The following is a 17,584-nucleotide window of genomic DNA, read 5'->3' as shown; positions in this document are numbered from 1 at the left end:
TTTGAAGCAAAAGTCAGATATCATTAAAAGACCAAGGCACTGACATATGCAAAAGAGTTAAGAGCCAAGAATTCAAACTGCACAAAACTACTTTGCCTCAGTAATAGTCAAAGTGAACACATTAGTTATCACAAAATAGAGTCTGTACATCCCTAGAAACAAAAGTCTACAACACAAGCCAGAGTGCTCCATGCTTAGCACCACAACAAAGCAAGAGACAACACTCCAATTCTCACCCTCACCAGTTTCTATTTAAAGAAAAAATCACTCCTCACATAATTATTTCTTACAAAGCAAAGTGATATCACAGGTTCATTCCAGCTTGCAAGTTAGTTTTTCCAACAGGCAGTGTTTTATTAAAAAAAAAGTCACAGAAGAAAATGCTTAGGTTTTTCAAGCTGGAAAAACTCCAACGAGGCCAACCCATTGGAAATGTTACCTGGCTTCAAGAAAAAGTGGACCATGAGATGACTCCATGAAGATGGAATCTTCTACAGAGCTGACAGCATGCAACTGGTGAGTAATACTGCCTTCGTCGTCTGCTAACAGCATGGCACCCCACTCAGCTACCCGGGCTCTTAACCTTTTATGCACATGCACACAGTTTGCAGTTCACAGCAGAGCTCACAAAAAAAGGGACTCAAAATAACATCTCTCAATTATGCATCCCACACATAAATTGAGTTGCCACCCTATATGATGGATCTCATGTTTTCTATATTTAAAATAAATGTATTCTACAGCAAATTGCCAAACTTAAAAAAAAAAAATCTATCTGTATGTACTCTGTTAACAAACACACACCCACCCACCCCAGACAAGGAAACCTAAAGCTGTTATATACATTCTCTAAACATCCCTATGAGGCCGGTCTTGGTGTATCTGAAATACCAAGTCCTTTAAACCAATACCATAAGCAGTACCTGACAACATGTAGTAACCATAAGTATTCATCAGAAATGAGGTTAACAACTATTAGTCATGAAGTTTACAGATGATTATAACTTTGGGTTATCAAAAACTACAAATATATATCTGTGAAAAAATTGAGTCCAACATCCCAAACTCACAGACCATGGACCTATGATGAGAGTAACAAAAGTTTACAACTCCAAGTCAATGCAGACGTATAGAATTTAAAGTCAGAGCATAGGTAAAGGTGCATTAGAGGTTTCTCTTCATCTTTGGCCTCCCTGTGATTATCATGCATCTGCACTGATAGAGATTTTTTATTTTAAAATTTTTACATTTATTTTTTAACTTAGAAGGAAAAAAGAATTAGGATTTAAGATAGCTATAATCACATTAAAATCAAAATGATTTCTCAGAGTCTTCAAATATGGATATCTGTTCCACAGAGCTCCCTTGTGGTTTCTTGTTTGTTTATAGAGATGAAGTCTCACTATGTTGTCCAGGCTGATCTTGAACTCCTGAGCTCAAGCAATCCTTCCACCTTGGCCTCTCTAACTGCTGGAACTATAGGCTGGTCTCCCTTGTGTTTTAAGACACATGAAATAATATATTCTGACTGACCTTATTGCTTAGTTTTCTTTTGCATTTCAAGATTAATATAGATACATGTTCAAGATACAGCTAGTTGAAAACTTAAGGTAACTACTAACTTATAAAATATATTTCGATGGCTCCATCAATGTTACAGTAGCTGTTTAAGACACTTTCAGACATGGAAAGTTACTTACAGAACTATTTTACACCTGTAACACCTGCATTTAAAGGCTGCACTACCAGGCTCTATTTAAAAAAGAGAGAAAGCATTTAAAATGGAGGGCACGCTTATCATTGCTTAACCTGAATAGAGAATAATGTGGTCTCACATGTATTCCAAAAGCATCAAAAACTAATTCACATTTGCCCTTTCAGTTCTCAAACAGAGGCGAGTACAGTTTCATAAAGCTTCTGGCTCATTTCTTTCTCTTTCTTTTTTTTTTTTTTTTTTGAGACAGACGAAATCTCACTCTGTCGCTAGGCTGGAGTGCAGTGGCGCGATCTCAGCTCACTGTAACCTCCGCCTCCAGGGTTCAAGTGATTCTCCTGCCTCAGCCTTCCGAGTAGCTGGGACTACAGGTGCATGCCACCACACCCAGCTAATTTTTGTATTTTTAGTAGAGACAGGGTTTTACCATGTTGGCCACGATAGTCTCAATCTCCTGATCTCAGGTGATCCACCCACCTTGGCTTCCGAAAGTGCTGAGATTACAGGCGTGAGCCACCACGCCTGGCCGCTTCTGGCTCATTTCTAAACTTAAGCAGAAATAATTCTTCCACAATTCAAAAGCATAATTCTTTCAAAACGACTTTTAGAAAATATCATCTTAGAATAACTTATAGTATCTTACTGCATAGTTTTTCTTTCTTTCTAAAGTTTACTTTATTTTCAAATATAAAAAAGTTAATATACACTCATTAGAAAATAAGGCAAAGTAAGAAAAAAAATCATTTATGTTACCCAAGGCAACAAATTAAAAGGTCAGGTATTTCCTTTTAGACTTTTTTTTTTTTTTTTTGAGACAGAGTCTCACAATCTCAGCTCACTGCAACCTCCGCCTCCCAGCTTCTAGTCATTCTTGTGCCTCAGGCTCCTGAGTAGCTGGGATTACAGGCGTGCACCACCATGCCCAGCTAATTTTTGGTATTTTTAGTAAAGATGGGGTTTCACCATGTTGACCAGGCTGGTCTCAAACTCCTGACCTCAAGTGATCCGTCTGCCTCAGCCTCCCAAAGTGCTGGGATTACAGGAGTGAGCCACTGTGCCCAGCCCCTTTTAGACTTTTTCTATGTATTTTTTACACAGCTGCAAACACAATGTGTGTATAATTCTATATATTTTTCACACGTGTTATAAGGTATGGACTTCTTCATCAATTATGGAAACATTCTAAATAGCTGGATTATATTCTATTCTCCTATTGCTGGCTATCTCCTTTTATTTTATTATTTTACTTTTCAGAGACAGCGTCTTGCTCTGTCACCCAGGCTGGATAGCGCAGTGGTGCGATCCTAGCTCACCGTAGCCTCGAACTCCTGAGCTCAAGTGATCTTCCTGCTTTAGCCACATAAGTAGCTGGGACTACAGGCGTGTGCCATCATGCCTGGATAATTTTCATTTTTCTTGTAGAGATGGGGGTCTTGCTATGTTGCACAGGCTAGTCTTGAACTCCTGGCCTCAGCCTCCCAAAGCGCTGGGATTACAGGCATAAGCCACCATGCCCAACCTGGCTATCTCCATTTATTTGTGGCTACAAAAAAAAGACTATCTTTCTACATAAAATTTTTCTCTATATTTAGGATGTTTTCATTAAGATAGACTTTCCAGCATTAAATGTTACAAGGTCAAAAATGTGTATGTGTGTCTATGTATAAAGGTTTTTTTCTAACCTAGTGATATATCAAAATCACCAAACTTTCCTACTGTATGTGGAATAAGATCATTTAGTGAAGCAGTATCTCTTTTTAGAACATTAGAAATAATGACTAAATGTTGAATATAACCCTAAGTAATCATTCGCAGTTTGTTAGAGCTTTCAAGTTCTTAGGTGAAAATTCCTGTGTCTGGGATGTTGGCTTTCTGGCTTAGAAGTGCTGAAGGCCCATAAATGTATCAGACGTCAAGTTCTCCTTGACACAGGTGTAGGAGCCAACCAACACATCTGGACTTGGGTTTTATTAAGGCCACTACTTAATAATGCAGAGAGAAGAAAATGTTGCAAAATTCAGGTAATAAAGAGTTAAACAAGTAACTGTGTGAACTGTGAACAGTCACACAAGGCATATGCAGACTGGCCAAAATTCCTATGTACCTTTGCACTGAATATCTTTAGTGCAAGGGCATACAAAATACTTTTAATTAATTCTGCAACTTAAGGTAAATATAAAAACATGAACTGGTTGGGCACAGAGGCTCATACTGTAATCCCAGATCTTTGGGGGGCTGAAGTTGGAGGACTGCTTGAGGCCAGGAGTTCAAGACCAGCCTGGGCAACATAGAGGAAGGGTAAGAATTCAGAAATTGTTACCCAGATATCAATTAACCTTGTCTTAGACTGTAAGCTATTATGCAGAGGAAAAGAAAAGTTCAGTAGAAAATACTGAAAAGAAGCAAAACTGAGAGATTTTACTCAGAGGAGCTCCACTCAGAGAGTCATTTTTATCAGTCTTTCCACACAATTTCTCAGAAATGTATTTGAATTTCCTATTTTTCACTCCTCTCATCTCCCCATCTTATTCTTTCCAAAATACAACTAAGAGATGTACAAATGCACTAATGTGAATGGTCTTCTAATTTTACAACTCTACCCATATATACATCTCAGGTATAGATTTTTAAGATAATACTCTAAAACAACCAATATAACTGTAATACAAGTGTATCTAAAGTTACCAGGGCACGGAGATACCATATTTAGCTTTTTCTCATTTGTAATTACGTATCTCAAGTTGAAAACTATACTGAGGTCACCAAACTACAGTAAATTTTTCTGTCTTTATTTATTTATTTATTTAGAGACAGGGTCTCGCTCTGTCACCCAGGCTGGAATGCAATGGCATGAACACAGCTCACTGCAGCCTCAACCTCCTGGGCTCAGGTGATCCTCCTGCCTCAGCCTCCCATGTAGCTGGGACCCCAAGTGCATGCTACCATACCTGGCTAATTTATGATTTTTTGTAGAGATCGGGGTCTTAATACAACTTTGTTGCCCAGGCTGGTCTGGAACTCCTGGGCTCACATAATCCTACTGCTTCAATCTCCAAAAGTGCTGAAATTATGGGTGTGAAACACTGTGCCCAGCTCTGTTTTTTTTTTTTTTTTTTTTTTCAGACAGATCTCATTGTGTCACCCAGGCTAGAGTACACTGGCACAAACACAGCTCACTACAGCTTTGACCTCCTGGGCTCAAGCAAACCTCTCACCTCAATCACCTCAATGTAGCTGGGACCACAGGTATGAGCCATCATACCCAGCTTTTTTAAAAAAATTTTTTCATTTTTTTTAATTTTTTGTAGAAACAGGCTCTCACTTTGTGACCCAGGCTGGTCCTGAACTCCTGAGCTCAAGTGATCCTCCTGTCTTGGCCTCCCAAAGTGCTGGGATTAGAAGCATGAGCCACTGCACTTGGCCCTTTTCTATTTTCAAATACTCCACTTAAAAAAAAAGTCTTCTGAGGACGGGCATGGTGGCCCATGCCTGTAATCCCAGCACTTTGGGAGGCAGAAGAAGCCAGATCACATGAGGTTAGGAGTTAGAGATCAGCCTCGCCAACATGGTGAAACCCGTCTCTACAAAAAATTAGCCAGGTGTGGTGGTGCATACCTGTAATCCCAGCTACTTGGGGGGCTGAGGCAGGAGAATCGCTTGAACCTGGGAGGTGGGGGTTGCGATGAGCTGAGATAGGGCCACTGCACTGCAGCCTGGGCAACAGAGTGAGACTCTATCTCAAAATAAATAAATTAATTAATTAATTAAATAAAATATTAAAAATTAAAAAAAGTCTTCTGGACTCTCTGCTTCTATTTCTCCAAATGTTTCAATCTGGTGAAGTATTTTTTCTTTTCTTTCTTTTTTTTTTTTTTTTGCTCTGTCACCAGGCTGGAGTGCAGTGGTGCGATCTTGGCTCACTGCAACCTCCGCCTCCCGGATTCAAGCAATTCTCCTGCTTCAGCCTCCCGAGTAGCTGAGACTACAGGTGTGCACCACCACGCCCACCTAATTTTTGTATTTTTACTAGAGATGGGGTTTCACCATGTTGGCCAGGATGGTCTCAATCTCTTGACCTTGTGATCCACCCTCCTCGGCCTCCCAAAGTGCTGGGATTACAGGCGTGAGCCACGGCGCCTGGCCATATTTTCTGTACCTACTTTTAAAAATAATGCCACTACTGCTAATAATAATTTTAATAAGGATAATTCTCCTAACTGAGCCAATAGGCATAAAATATTTTAACAGGATATTTATTAGGATAAATATTTAATAGGATAAAATAGGTTAAGGAATCAATATACAGTGTCTAGCAGCTTCAACACAAACCATAAGCAAGCTGTTAACTGAGCACGCCTAAATAGTAACATACTTTGGGAAAGGACACAGGTGTGCACTAATGTCAAGAAATGCCTCACCAAGCATTAGAAGAATCTGAATTCACAGATGACCATGAATACGAAGGAAATGCTCCAATATCTATATGTTAACTAGTAATACTTAAAGATCAGATAAGGCAAACTTCACCTTGTCATGTCCTTTAATGTATTAACCAAATGACAAAAAATTTAAAAATTATAAGCAGCAGCAGCTTACTTAATGAAAATCTATAACATAAACTCTTGTATAACTTTAAATATATGACTATGTATACAAATTCACAAACAGTCTTATAAGGACCTTCATACAAGGGAATAAATAAGTTTCATAAGAAACTAAAGCAGGACTTCTTGGATAAAATATTTTACTATAATGTAATATCCCAAGGACTCTTAGATTTCCAACATTTAACAACATTAAGATTTTTAGAAACCTATCCTCTTCGTAAGGCAATCCTATGAAAAAGCAGTTCATTTTTGTCTGACAAAAATAAAATCCTTTCTTCAACAAAGGGCTCCTATATCAAGTAACGAATTCAAACTACATAAAGGAAGAACTTGGGTGATTATTAAAGCAATATGGGTAAATGAAGTAAGTCATTAATGAGTGGCTTAAAAGTCACACATATATTTAATCTAAAAATACATTATAAATAGGGTAAAAAATGCAATAGGTATGATGTCTATCCATCATACTTTTGGGTCTCTGTAAATATTCAGTGTGAACTATGCACTTGGTTGTCAAAATAAAATGCTGCTACTGAACTTAAGAAGTAACATGAACCAACAACTTATATGGCTAATGCAAATAATAAAATAGAATGAAAGAAATCCTAAAACCAAAATATGCACAAAGGAAATCACGCCCAAATAATAAACTGTAAAATAAGCAATATTTGATTAAATAACAGGTTAGAAGTGGTGAGATTATACACAAAAACCTAGCTGGGAAGGAGATTGAGAGTATTAAAAAATGACTAAGTGACACAAACAAACAAATGAAAACAAATACCTAAAAAAAAAGGACAAATTAAAGTTCACGACACACTACAATCTAGTAACATTCTCATGCAAAGCAGGAGTGTTCTCAAGTCAGAGTAATAAATACTTAATAAATAAAAATCCTGGGTAGTTCAAACCAACAATCAAGCTCATCTATATATAATCACTTTCAAATTTAAAAGATATTTAAAATTTAAAATATATTCAAAAGGTCTTTTTCTCCAGTAACGTAATTTATACCACTTGAAATGAAAGCAGTCCCAAAGATTAAAATCATCTGACCACATGTTAATCATCCTCCACATGTATTTAAATTCAAATAATTCCAGTTATTCATAAATTAGTCTAAAGTAAAACATAAACCTATCCAGATCTGAGTGAGATCATAATTACCGAGAGAAAGATTACATGTGAGATAGATGTGTGTTTAACACTACTCTCACATATCAAAGTTAATATACATTCAATTAAATTGGAAATAAACATTTTTAATTCATTCTTTCTATATTTAAAATATATAGTGTCTAGTAAATAAGTTCAAGAAAAAAGACAATTTTTTTCTCATAAAAAGAAAAACACTTGCAGAAATTAACCTCTTGAAACTGCCTAAATTCATTATCAGGTTATATAGCACTTTCCTTTTTAGCATGAAGGACTAACATCACTGAAAATATAACCAAAGTTAAAAAATGTTTTTCTTAGAGAAATAATATTTAGAAAGATGCTTAAAGGCAGGTTCCATATATTCTTCATTTTCAAATTTTGCCCCAGTTCACAGCAGGTTCCTATTCAAAGCAGGTACTTAAATTAAGTACTCTGAATGAATAAATCACATCAAGGTGGGGTTAGGGGAGAGTGGGGTAATAAGAGAATGTGGTCTCAAACATGTATCATATCTGGCAGTAACTTCTATTTCAGTGACCAAAATTTTTACAAGCACACTAAAACAATGTGCTGATTTGAGACCAATACTTGTCTACTAATTTAATTATTTGTAGACATTCAATGAAACTTTTTACTTAAATAAAAACGACAGCTGGGTGCGGTGGCTCACACCTGTAATCCCAGCACTTTGGGAGGCTAAGGCGGGCAGACCACCTGAGGTCAGGAGTTCGAGACCAGTCTGAGACATGGCAAAACTAAAAATACAAAAATTAGCCAGGCAAGGTGGCACATGCCTGTGGTCCCAGCTACTCCAGAGGCTGAGGCACGAGAATCACTTGAACCTGGGAGGCAGAGGTTGCAGTGAGCTGAGATCATGCCACTGCACTCCAGCCTGGGTGGCAGGGTGAGACTCCATCTCAAAAAAAAAAAAAAAAAAAAAAGACAAGCCTTTTAGAACTGCTCTTTCACAATTCTAAATCAAACACTAAGCATGGTAGTTCTGATATCTAAAAACAAAGACTTAGGACCTAGTGTTAGGTGAGAACCCTCCCTATGAATAAAGTAATGAAAAAATTTTAAATGACTTTTACTTAATTAGTCAGTCAATCTTTCTTGTGCCTAACATTAGGATATGTCTAACACAGGAAACCAATAGTGACCAACTAATAACAGCTGCCAAAACCTGAGAAGTAACAGGGAAAGGTGGTTCCATTCTCATCCCACCACCCAATAACTTTTTCAAATTTTTCATGGGAAAGGAGTAAAGTGGTGGTGGTGGTGATGGGACCAGAGACATTTTCATTCTGTAGGTGTCCTTTTCCTTGGCCTCCATTTTCACTAGGCCACACCTTAAGACTGAGGTTGCAAGCTGGTGGACTATAAACATGCTTTGTTCTGATTAGTACTTTAAAAATTTGTTAATTAATTGCTAATCTCTAAATATCTGGAAATTTCACACCAAAGCCTTGATTTCCAGTCTCTTGTAAAACCAGAAAACCTGGCAACACCAGACCTGTACAACAACAAATGGCCAGAGCTGAGTGGTGGCTGCCTCTTTTAGACAGTGCCTGTCACAGTCCCCACCTCTCCTTGTTTCTTATACTTGGCCACCTTCATTCTTTTACATTATCCATCCAGGACTTGTGGGCACTGAGTTTTTGGCCCCCACCTACCTATCTTACTTACCTTTCATAAACTAGAAGAAACTCCAATACGCAGCCCCTAAAATTCCACTGTACTTCTCTTAAATGATTGAAATACTAACGGAGATAAGGAAGGAGTGTTTGAAAAGTATACTGGTTCCTCTACTTGTCGTTTTCATTCTTTCCATTCTTGATTACCAGATGTCAGGATGTGTGCTGACATTACCATTAAATTACTACCAGTTTATAAATAGATATGACCAAAACTTACTGATTTCTCTTTGAGGGCCACTGTATAATTTACTATGCGCAATATTATTCATTTAATGCACATCTGTCCTATTTCATTTGAAAGCTAACTAAATCAATTTTATTTGAAAGCTAACTAAACCAATCTAGGAATAAAATTGTCACCAGGGACATAGACAATGAATCAATCTGTAATTACGGACAATCAAGAGTTTCTAGAATAGGTAATAAAGTAGGTGGTTTGTGACCAGCAATTACGGGGAGCCAAGGTGAGTTCACCAAAATAAGACATCAAATAGATGTTGCTTGTTAATTAGATAAAATTATGATATTAGTAGATCAGAGGAATATAGAAGAAATTATATACTGATTTTAGAAAAATCCTTCATGAAATATCTGATAAGACAGGAAGATAAAATGTGGGCTGGATAATAACATATTTTTCATTAACTGAAAAATCCTTCCCCAGGAATTTTGAACCTGTCATTGACAGAGTTCTCTGGTGGAATACTATAGGGCTTGCTCAGTTTAGCACTCTCTCTCTCTCCAACCTCTGAGTATTCAACAACATTTTTTATCAGTAACTTGAAAAACAGTACATATCTACCAAATTTGCAAATAACACAATGCTTAGAGAGATATATAATGGGACAAATGACAGAAATAATGTTTGAAATGACTGAGCTAGAACAAATGGGTCAAAAAGAAGAATATGACATTTAATAGAGATATATATGTATCTGCATTTAGATTTAAAGCATCAACTAAAAAATGTCAAATACACATTAGAAAGGAGGAGACATCTGTCTCTTCATATGAAAAACATCTGACTTTAATTAGCCCCAGGACAATATATGTCAACAGTGGGATGGGACTGCCAAAAAGTTAATTCATGTCCTAGACAGATGCTGTCCTAATTGTGAAACACAGCTGCCCACTGTTCTGGACTAGTCGCACTACAACTGCAACACTGCTTTCTATTCTTGGTGGCACCTTTTAAGAGGTACTGTGAAAACCTAAGGGGCTTTCAGATGAAGACAACCAGGAATGATAAGTTCACTAAACCATCTAATTTAAGAAAAGGCTGAAAGAAATGGGGATGTTCTACCTGGAGAAGAGAAAATTAGGGGAGACATGATGGCCGTCTTCAAATGCCTGAAGGATTGCTATGTTGAAGAGGGAGTAGAATAGTCGTATGTTGTTCTAAAGGGCAGAACTAAAACTAAAGAGAGAAAGTTATAGGGAAAACATTTAGTTAAAAAAAATAATAAAAGCAAAAGCAAAAATGCTTTCCAATGAGGCAAGCCATCAGCAGATAAACAGCACTCTCTCAGGAAGGCTTGCAGGAAGGCATTCTAACAGGAGGTTAGGCCAGATGAATTCTAGAATCTCTTCCAACTCAACGATTCCCAACACTGGAGCACCTGAGTGTTGTTTGGTTTGAACTAGCCTTGCATTTTCTGTCAGTCATCATGAGAGAATCTGTCTATGTTACTACTTTACAAGGTGCTAAAGCACAGAAGCAGAACTTTGCCACCAAATGAGTGTGGTGATCCCTTCAAAGCAGTCACCTGAGATGGTTGCATTCTTATTCCAGAGCTGCTAGTGCTCGAAACATCACTGAAACTCTTAGAATGCCTTCAAAATCAGTTTCTGACTCACAGAAGAAATAAACTCACTGTTTCATAGACACATCCACTATATTGCTGGTGGATACAAACTATGGTCATTTGATACAGTTAAAGTCTAGCCCTCAGTGAGTGTCCACTGGTGAACCAAATAACTGACCCATTTCTAACCAAAATTGAATATTTAGCTTGATCTTAATCAAGCCCAGCTCCCAATGACTTTTAAATGATTTCAAAAACCTAATGCATACACATATGACATCAGGTACAAATTAGTATTCAGCTCTTAAATGCTCAAAAAATGTAAAACTGATTTGAACAAAGGTAGCATGATCAGAATAAGAATACAACCTTCCAAGATTATTGCTTTGAGGGAATATATGCATCCTTTTTTTTCTCTTTCTTTCTTAAAAGTGTATTACTTCATAGGATTACTTCATGCTTTTGGTTCAATTATAAAGGCCTAAAAAAACAGTACTACAGATCTTTTTCTCTTTTCCATATTCCTTTGAGTTCTTAAAGTTGGTTATTATCCTCATGTCTAGAAACCATGTTCTTTCAAATAAACACTCCAGGTACTTAAAAGCAGATTATAATTATAAATGGTTTCAAGCATAGAATATTTTTTCAAACTCAAAATACTGTTTGCATTACTATGGTTTTAATGAGATATATTATTTCAATGTAAGCTGAGCACAGTATAATATAATATCTTTCATTTGGATTAATGTGTCTTTTCTTTACTATAAAAGTCCTAATTTATTAACTCACAGCCAAAAAATTTTAATTTCCCTATACATATTATCTTTTAATAGGAAAGATGATTTATCTTCCTTATGAAAAAAACATCCAAAATCTTATTTTATAGTCCTCTAAATATACTTATTAATTTAAAAACATTATTAAGGATGCTTCCAAAACTAAACATTGTCATCACAGTGAGAATTTTAGTGGAAGTTAGTTGGGCATCAGTCAGCTTGTCTTTGTAGTGAGTGTCTGTATAATAAATAGTTATCCGCTTTTTTCTTTTGTATTTTAACAGAATGCCTGGTACCCAGTAAATAAAGTTAAGAACCTGTTAAGAACTGCAGTGAAGATTTTGTTCTTTACAGATTGCAGCAAGTCTGAGTTGAGGAAGTTCTGACAGATGCAAAATGTACACCTGTTGCAGGTGCACATACAGCGTAACCGGGCATGGCTGCGAAAACACACAGAAGGACAGGAGTTGAGTTCTTACTTACAAATATGGCACAAGTCAGGGTGTGCCAACTTTAAAAAAAAAAAGACTTAGGCATAAGCAACACTCTTTGTAGAAAGGAAAAGGACAGTATGGGGCATGCTAAAGTTGTGCAGAATTCCACATTTACCAAAAACATAATAAATAGTAATAGTTTCCTCCTCCCTCCCTGTAGAAAATCTAGGGAAAATTAGCTGATACTTTTGCTTTTTTTGGAGGGGGGATGGAATTATTATTACATGAATTTTTGTGGAATAAATATGCACAGCAATAGATGGCACCCTTGTCTAAATAAATAAAAAGAAAAACTGAGTAAGCCATAAGCACCCACCAAAAGGACAAAGTTTGCTAGCGTTTAAATAACCATTCCCTCCTCCTCCTCCCTCAGCATACACACATGCCTGAAAACCAGGAAGGAGAAGAATGATAAATATACAAATGAGCCAAAAGACAAGTATATTCAACCCTGAGAAGATGTGAACAACAAGGTCTTTAATTCATCAAGCACCCTGGCTCTCAAAGGAACTAAATCAAGGTGCTTTATAAGTTTCTACTCAAATAAAATATAGGGTTGATTTCATCTGCTACCCAAACACAGCAGCTATATATGACAATATGAAACTCTGGGTAAGGATGTAAAAATTAACAATGGATCCAGTTGAAATTAGATATGAAATTTAGGGAGGCTTTCTGACTCCTTTCTGGTTGAGGAGAGTTGCACTAGTTGGTGCAGGCACAGGGGGCAACCCATTTCACCTCGGCTCTAACTACCAAAGTAGGGGGTCTCCAATGACTGTTTAGTGGTCAGAGCCACTCATTCATACAAAGCCATCACACCACCCATGAAGAGGTACTGGTTCAGAACCCACTCAGAAGAGCGCCGCCTGATGAATCAATGACATCACTTCCTGTAACACCTGAACATTTTTTTTATAGGCTTCTCAGTCAAAAGACTGGCCCAATCTGACTTGGCTTAGCTTATGAGATCTGATGAGACCACAGCACATGGTGGCACGATTGTGACGATTAGCAGCATTCCAATAATGCCTAATTCCCAACATGAAGAAAAACAAGAATTAATAAAAAAAAAAAAAAAAAAACTTGTATAGGCTCAAGACATTCCTTTTTCTTTTTTTTTTTCTTTTTTTTTGACTTGTGATGAGGAACAAATCACTGCTACTAAGTCACCGCCAGCTGTCATACTGGAATCCATCTGTTATTTTATAAATCAAATCTGATTCTTTAACATACACAAGGCTCCACCCACCAAAAAGGAGAGATGCAAAGTATGCTTAGCAACAGGGAGATGCTTCATGAGAAGTAGTTTGGGATTAACCATATAAACAAGTAGTCCATGTATGTACATTTATCATATAACACACACACACACACACACACACAACAGAATTACAGTAAAATGTTTTAAAAATGCAGATGTAAAAACACAGTTGCAGTTACTGTAATTACAAGATTAAAGAAGTACATTTATGTAGTAAGGAAGACAACATAATATACAGCTAGGCAGGAAGCCTGACCAAGCAGTGCGTTTCTACATAATTACTAAATGTTAATTACGGCAGGAAAGGAGATTTGGTCATTCTCTAAGAAAATATCAACAAAATCCCACAGAAGTCATAAAGAAAAAGTAACTTACAAAGCAGTTTTTAGAAAGACCCAGATTTTTCTCAAATTCTCTATTCTATCAGTGTGGCCCATGTCTCGGGAGAGTCTGTCTCTGTAATGATCCTCTCTGTAGATAACATACATGAGAGTTTTAAAGTAAAGGTAAAACATAAATAAGGTTTTGGTTATTCTATAATAATAGGAATGACTTGTCTTCGAATACAAATAGAAATTCAAGGGTTTGTTGCATCTAAAAAAAGTATTAGGTAATAAAATAGCAGTAAAGTTAACTCTGACGTTAAAAATCTGTACAAATCAACACCTTTTTGAAAAATGTCATTCTTGGTTTATAGCAATGTTTGATTATTACTCTATGTTACACTGTAGTTTTCATAAGAAGAAAAATAATTTAGAGACTAACATAAGAATAAGTAGAATAAGCTATAAAGTCCTGAGAAACGCACTGCCTGAAAAACTATTTTGTTACAAAACAGAATTTATACAAACACACTACTTGAGGCAAATGCCATTAAGAACCATGCAATTTTAAGGCAGTTAGTAAACTACAGAGATGACCACAGTTATGTGCTTGTGCATATGCATGTATAGATATATAATAAATGTACATGAAATTTGTGGCTCATAACACTTAATGTAAAACATTTATACAGTAGAAATTCCAATTACAACTACTCTTTACAGCACTTAAAAAAGACATATCCTAACTCAAGCATACCCATAATTTCAACAAAAATTAATAAAAGATTTTAGAAAACTTCATATACCTAACGTCAAAAACAGAAAAATATAAACTTTCTGTTCATATGAAAATGCTTTATAAGCATAAAAACAACATGATGCCAACCCCATTTTATTCCAGTAAAACTATTTTTTAATGCTGGGTAGGGGGTTGTGTTTTATTGTACTATTCTATTAAGATAGTTACAGCCTGCTCAAAAATATACAGATATTGCCAGAAGCACTGTTTATATCATTTTATTATGGCATTCAAACCAAACTTGCATTTACTCAAATTTGTACCTTCTCATTACAAAGTATCTTTCTGTTGCTGAACAATTCCTATGTGACAAAGATATGCCCTTCATGGCTAATAATGGCATGCAATGTTATGAACCATGCAACATGAAAATGAAGACAGAGCAAGTACTTACGGATACATGGCCATTGTTGTCAATTTAACAAAGATATCTTTACTGGGGGCATCAGCAGTATTGCAAGTGAAGGCTTGTGGTGGAGGCATTTTGTGTTTCCTGCAGAAATCAGTAGGTGAAATACTATATTCTTGTTTAACTTCATGCAGGTCTGACTTTGCAGCTACGATTAAGCAAGGTATTCTGCTGTCCATAAAGTGTTGCTATGGAATAAAAAATGAAATCAAAATCTGATAATAACTTCAAAAATTACTATTTAATTAAATGTGAACCAAGCATTTCCTCCAGATGGGCAAAGCAACAGTAGTTTCAAAGTGAAAAAATGAACCAAAAGGGAAAGATTGGCAGTGGTCTAGGTAAATCTCATATAATAAATAAGATCCAGACCACTTTTCCAGTGCTGATGACAAAACAGACTATACTGATTCTTTAGATTTATTACAATTAAAAAAAAATGTAATTAAAAACACACATTAAACACATATTTTGAAATATAAAGAAATCCACCTAAATTCTTTTATAAAAACTACTTTCATTTTTTAATATCACCTCTAGTCCTTGAGCACATGCATTTATTTATATGTGTGTTTGTACAGTTGCAGTCATGCTGGACATAACCACTGAAAAATGTAATACGCTGTCCTCCATATTCTTCAGAATTCAAAACTATTTTTAATTTTACGTTTATTGTTTTTAATTTTTTAATTTAAATATTGCCTGATATTCCACTAGATTATTTTATCTTACATCAGTAAATCATCGTCCATTGTTAGCCATCTTATTTCCAGTTTTTTCCTATTAAAAACAATGCTAGAATAAACACCTTTGTACATACAGCATTTTACTCCTATTGAATCTTATTGATAATCCCTAAGTGACTGACAGACTTTCTAAGCTTCAGGTTTATCCCTTTCCTCTGGCTGTTATTCTTGGTATATTTGGCAGTATATAATCCATATGTACTACTCTTTTTTCATCAGAGAGAAGGCAGACATATGTAACTTTAACAGCCAGGAAGACCTTGCATTAATGTAAAAGTTCTCAATCAGGAATGCACCTCAGAATCACATGTCGAAAACTTTTAGAAATATATATGTCTGAGACTCTACCACTTTAGAACAAAACCAGAACCTTTAGGAATAGGGTAAAGATGTATGTATTTTTAAAATACACATGATTTTGTTACATTTTTGTGGTTAGGAAACACCACACTGCAATTCCATAAAAAGTCCATATGAAGTTACATTCAGTCATAGTCTATAGGAGCAACAAACCTTAAAAATCCTGGCACAGTATTCAAAGGATTTGGGATTGCTGACATCATATACCAGGCACACAACATCACAAATGATCTCAGCTTCAGTTAGAAATTCCGATTCTGAGATATCATGCAACTTGTAAAAGAAAAAGATAATGAAAAATATAAGTTTCATAATATTGATATATTAAGTCATGATAGCTTATCACTTCCTTCCCTGGACTTCCTAACTTTAAAAGTACTGGTTAAGCATAACTTTTCAGGCCATTTTTAAAAGTAGAAAGTATAGAAAAGGCCAGGCACAGTGGCTCACGCTTGTAATCCCAGCACTTTGGGAGGTCGAGGCGGGCGGATCACGAGGTCAGGAGTTTGAGACCAGCGTGGCCAACATAGTGAAACCCTGCCTATACTAAAAATACAAAACAAATTAGCCAGGTGGGTGTGGTGGTGAGCGCCTGTAGTCCCAGCTACTTGGGAGGCTGAGGCAGGAGAATGGCATGAACCAGGGAGGCGGAGCTTGCAGTGAGCAGAGATTGTGCCACTGCACTCCAGCCTGGGCGACAGAGCAAGACTCCGTCTCAAAAAAAAAAAAAAAAAGAAAGTATAGACAAATAAGTATATTCTGATTCTGCAGACTAAAAACGGTGATTAAGATTCTGTGGAAGCTTAGCCAGGCACAGTGACGTGTGCCTGTAGTCCCAGCTAGTGGGGAGGCTAAGGCAGGAGAATCACTTGAGCCTGGAAAGCAGAGGTTACAGTGAGCCGAGATCACGCCACTGCACTCCAGCCTGGGTGACAAAAGTGAAACCTTGTCTCAAAAAAAAAATAGATTCTATGGAAGCTAGTATTAGTGAGTGACTAATGTGTGGGGGCAGGCCCTCTACATGCATTGTTTACACTCTGCAGATAAGGAGACGGGCTAGAAAGATTAAGTCAGCTGCCCATGGTACACATCTAAGAAGTCATCAAATCAAAATTTAAACTCAGATATGATTCTCAAATCTATTTTCTTTCTACCACACCACCTTTTCTCCCCATTAATCAAAAACAAAAAGCAAATGACTCTTTACAGTAAGGTCATTTTTATTCTGTTTCACTGCCACTCTTCGGTGCTTATTATAAAATTTCTTAAATATTCCATCTATGATATAATGATCTCCAACAAGAGTAAAATTCAGGGGTGGGCACTGTGGCTCACACCTGTAATCCCAGCACTTTGGGAGACTGAGGTGGGCAGATCGCTTGAGCCCAGGAGTTTGAGACCAGCCCGGGACAGGGTTTCTCCATGTTGGTCA

The 17,584-nt window shown here is 36.6% G+C and overlaps 1 protein-coding gene across 9 annotated transcripts in view; it reads right to left on the bottom strand.

Moving 5' to 3' along the window:
• The window catches only part of RHOT1 (ras homolog family member T1), a 107,021-nt gene that overhangs the window by 23,509 nt on the left and 65,928 nt on the right, over nucleotides 1-17,584 (bottom strand). For 4 of the 9 annotated variants that reach the window (XM_055257602.2, XM_055257603.2, XM_063628512.1 and 1 more), the window contains 4 exons: nucleotides 16,306-16,425; nucleotides 15,032-15,234; nucleotides 13,891-13,986; nucleotides 12,075-12,197 (listed from right to left, as the gene is read on the bottom strand). In XM_055257602.2, coding sequence (XP_055113577.2) covers nucleotides 12,075-12,197; nucleotides 13,891-13,986; nucleotides 15,032-15,234; nucleotides 16,306-16,425 — 542 coding nt within the window. Of the gene's footprint in view, nucleotides 1-10,479; nucleotides 10,594-12,074; nucleotides 12,198-13,890; nucleotides 13,987-15,031; nucleotides 15,235-16,305; nucleotides 16,426-17,584 lie in introns of all 9 variants that reach the window. The other 5 variants (XM_055257609.2, XM_055257610.2, XR_008653164.2 and 2 more) reach the window with 4 other exon arrangements.

This window comes from Symphalangus syndactylus, chromosome 20 (assembly GCF_028878055.3).
Source record: "Symphalangus syndactylus isolate Jambi chromosome 20, NHGRI_mSymSyn1-v2.1_pri, whole genome shotgun sequence".
Lineage (NCBI taxonomy): Eukaryota > Metazoa > Chordata > Mammalia > Primates > Hylobatidae > Symphalangus > Symphalangus syndactylus.
Note: the sequence above shows the minus strand (reverse complement) of the source record. Positions and strands in the feature narration are given on the sequence as shown.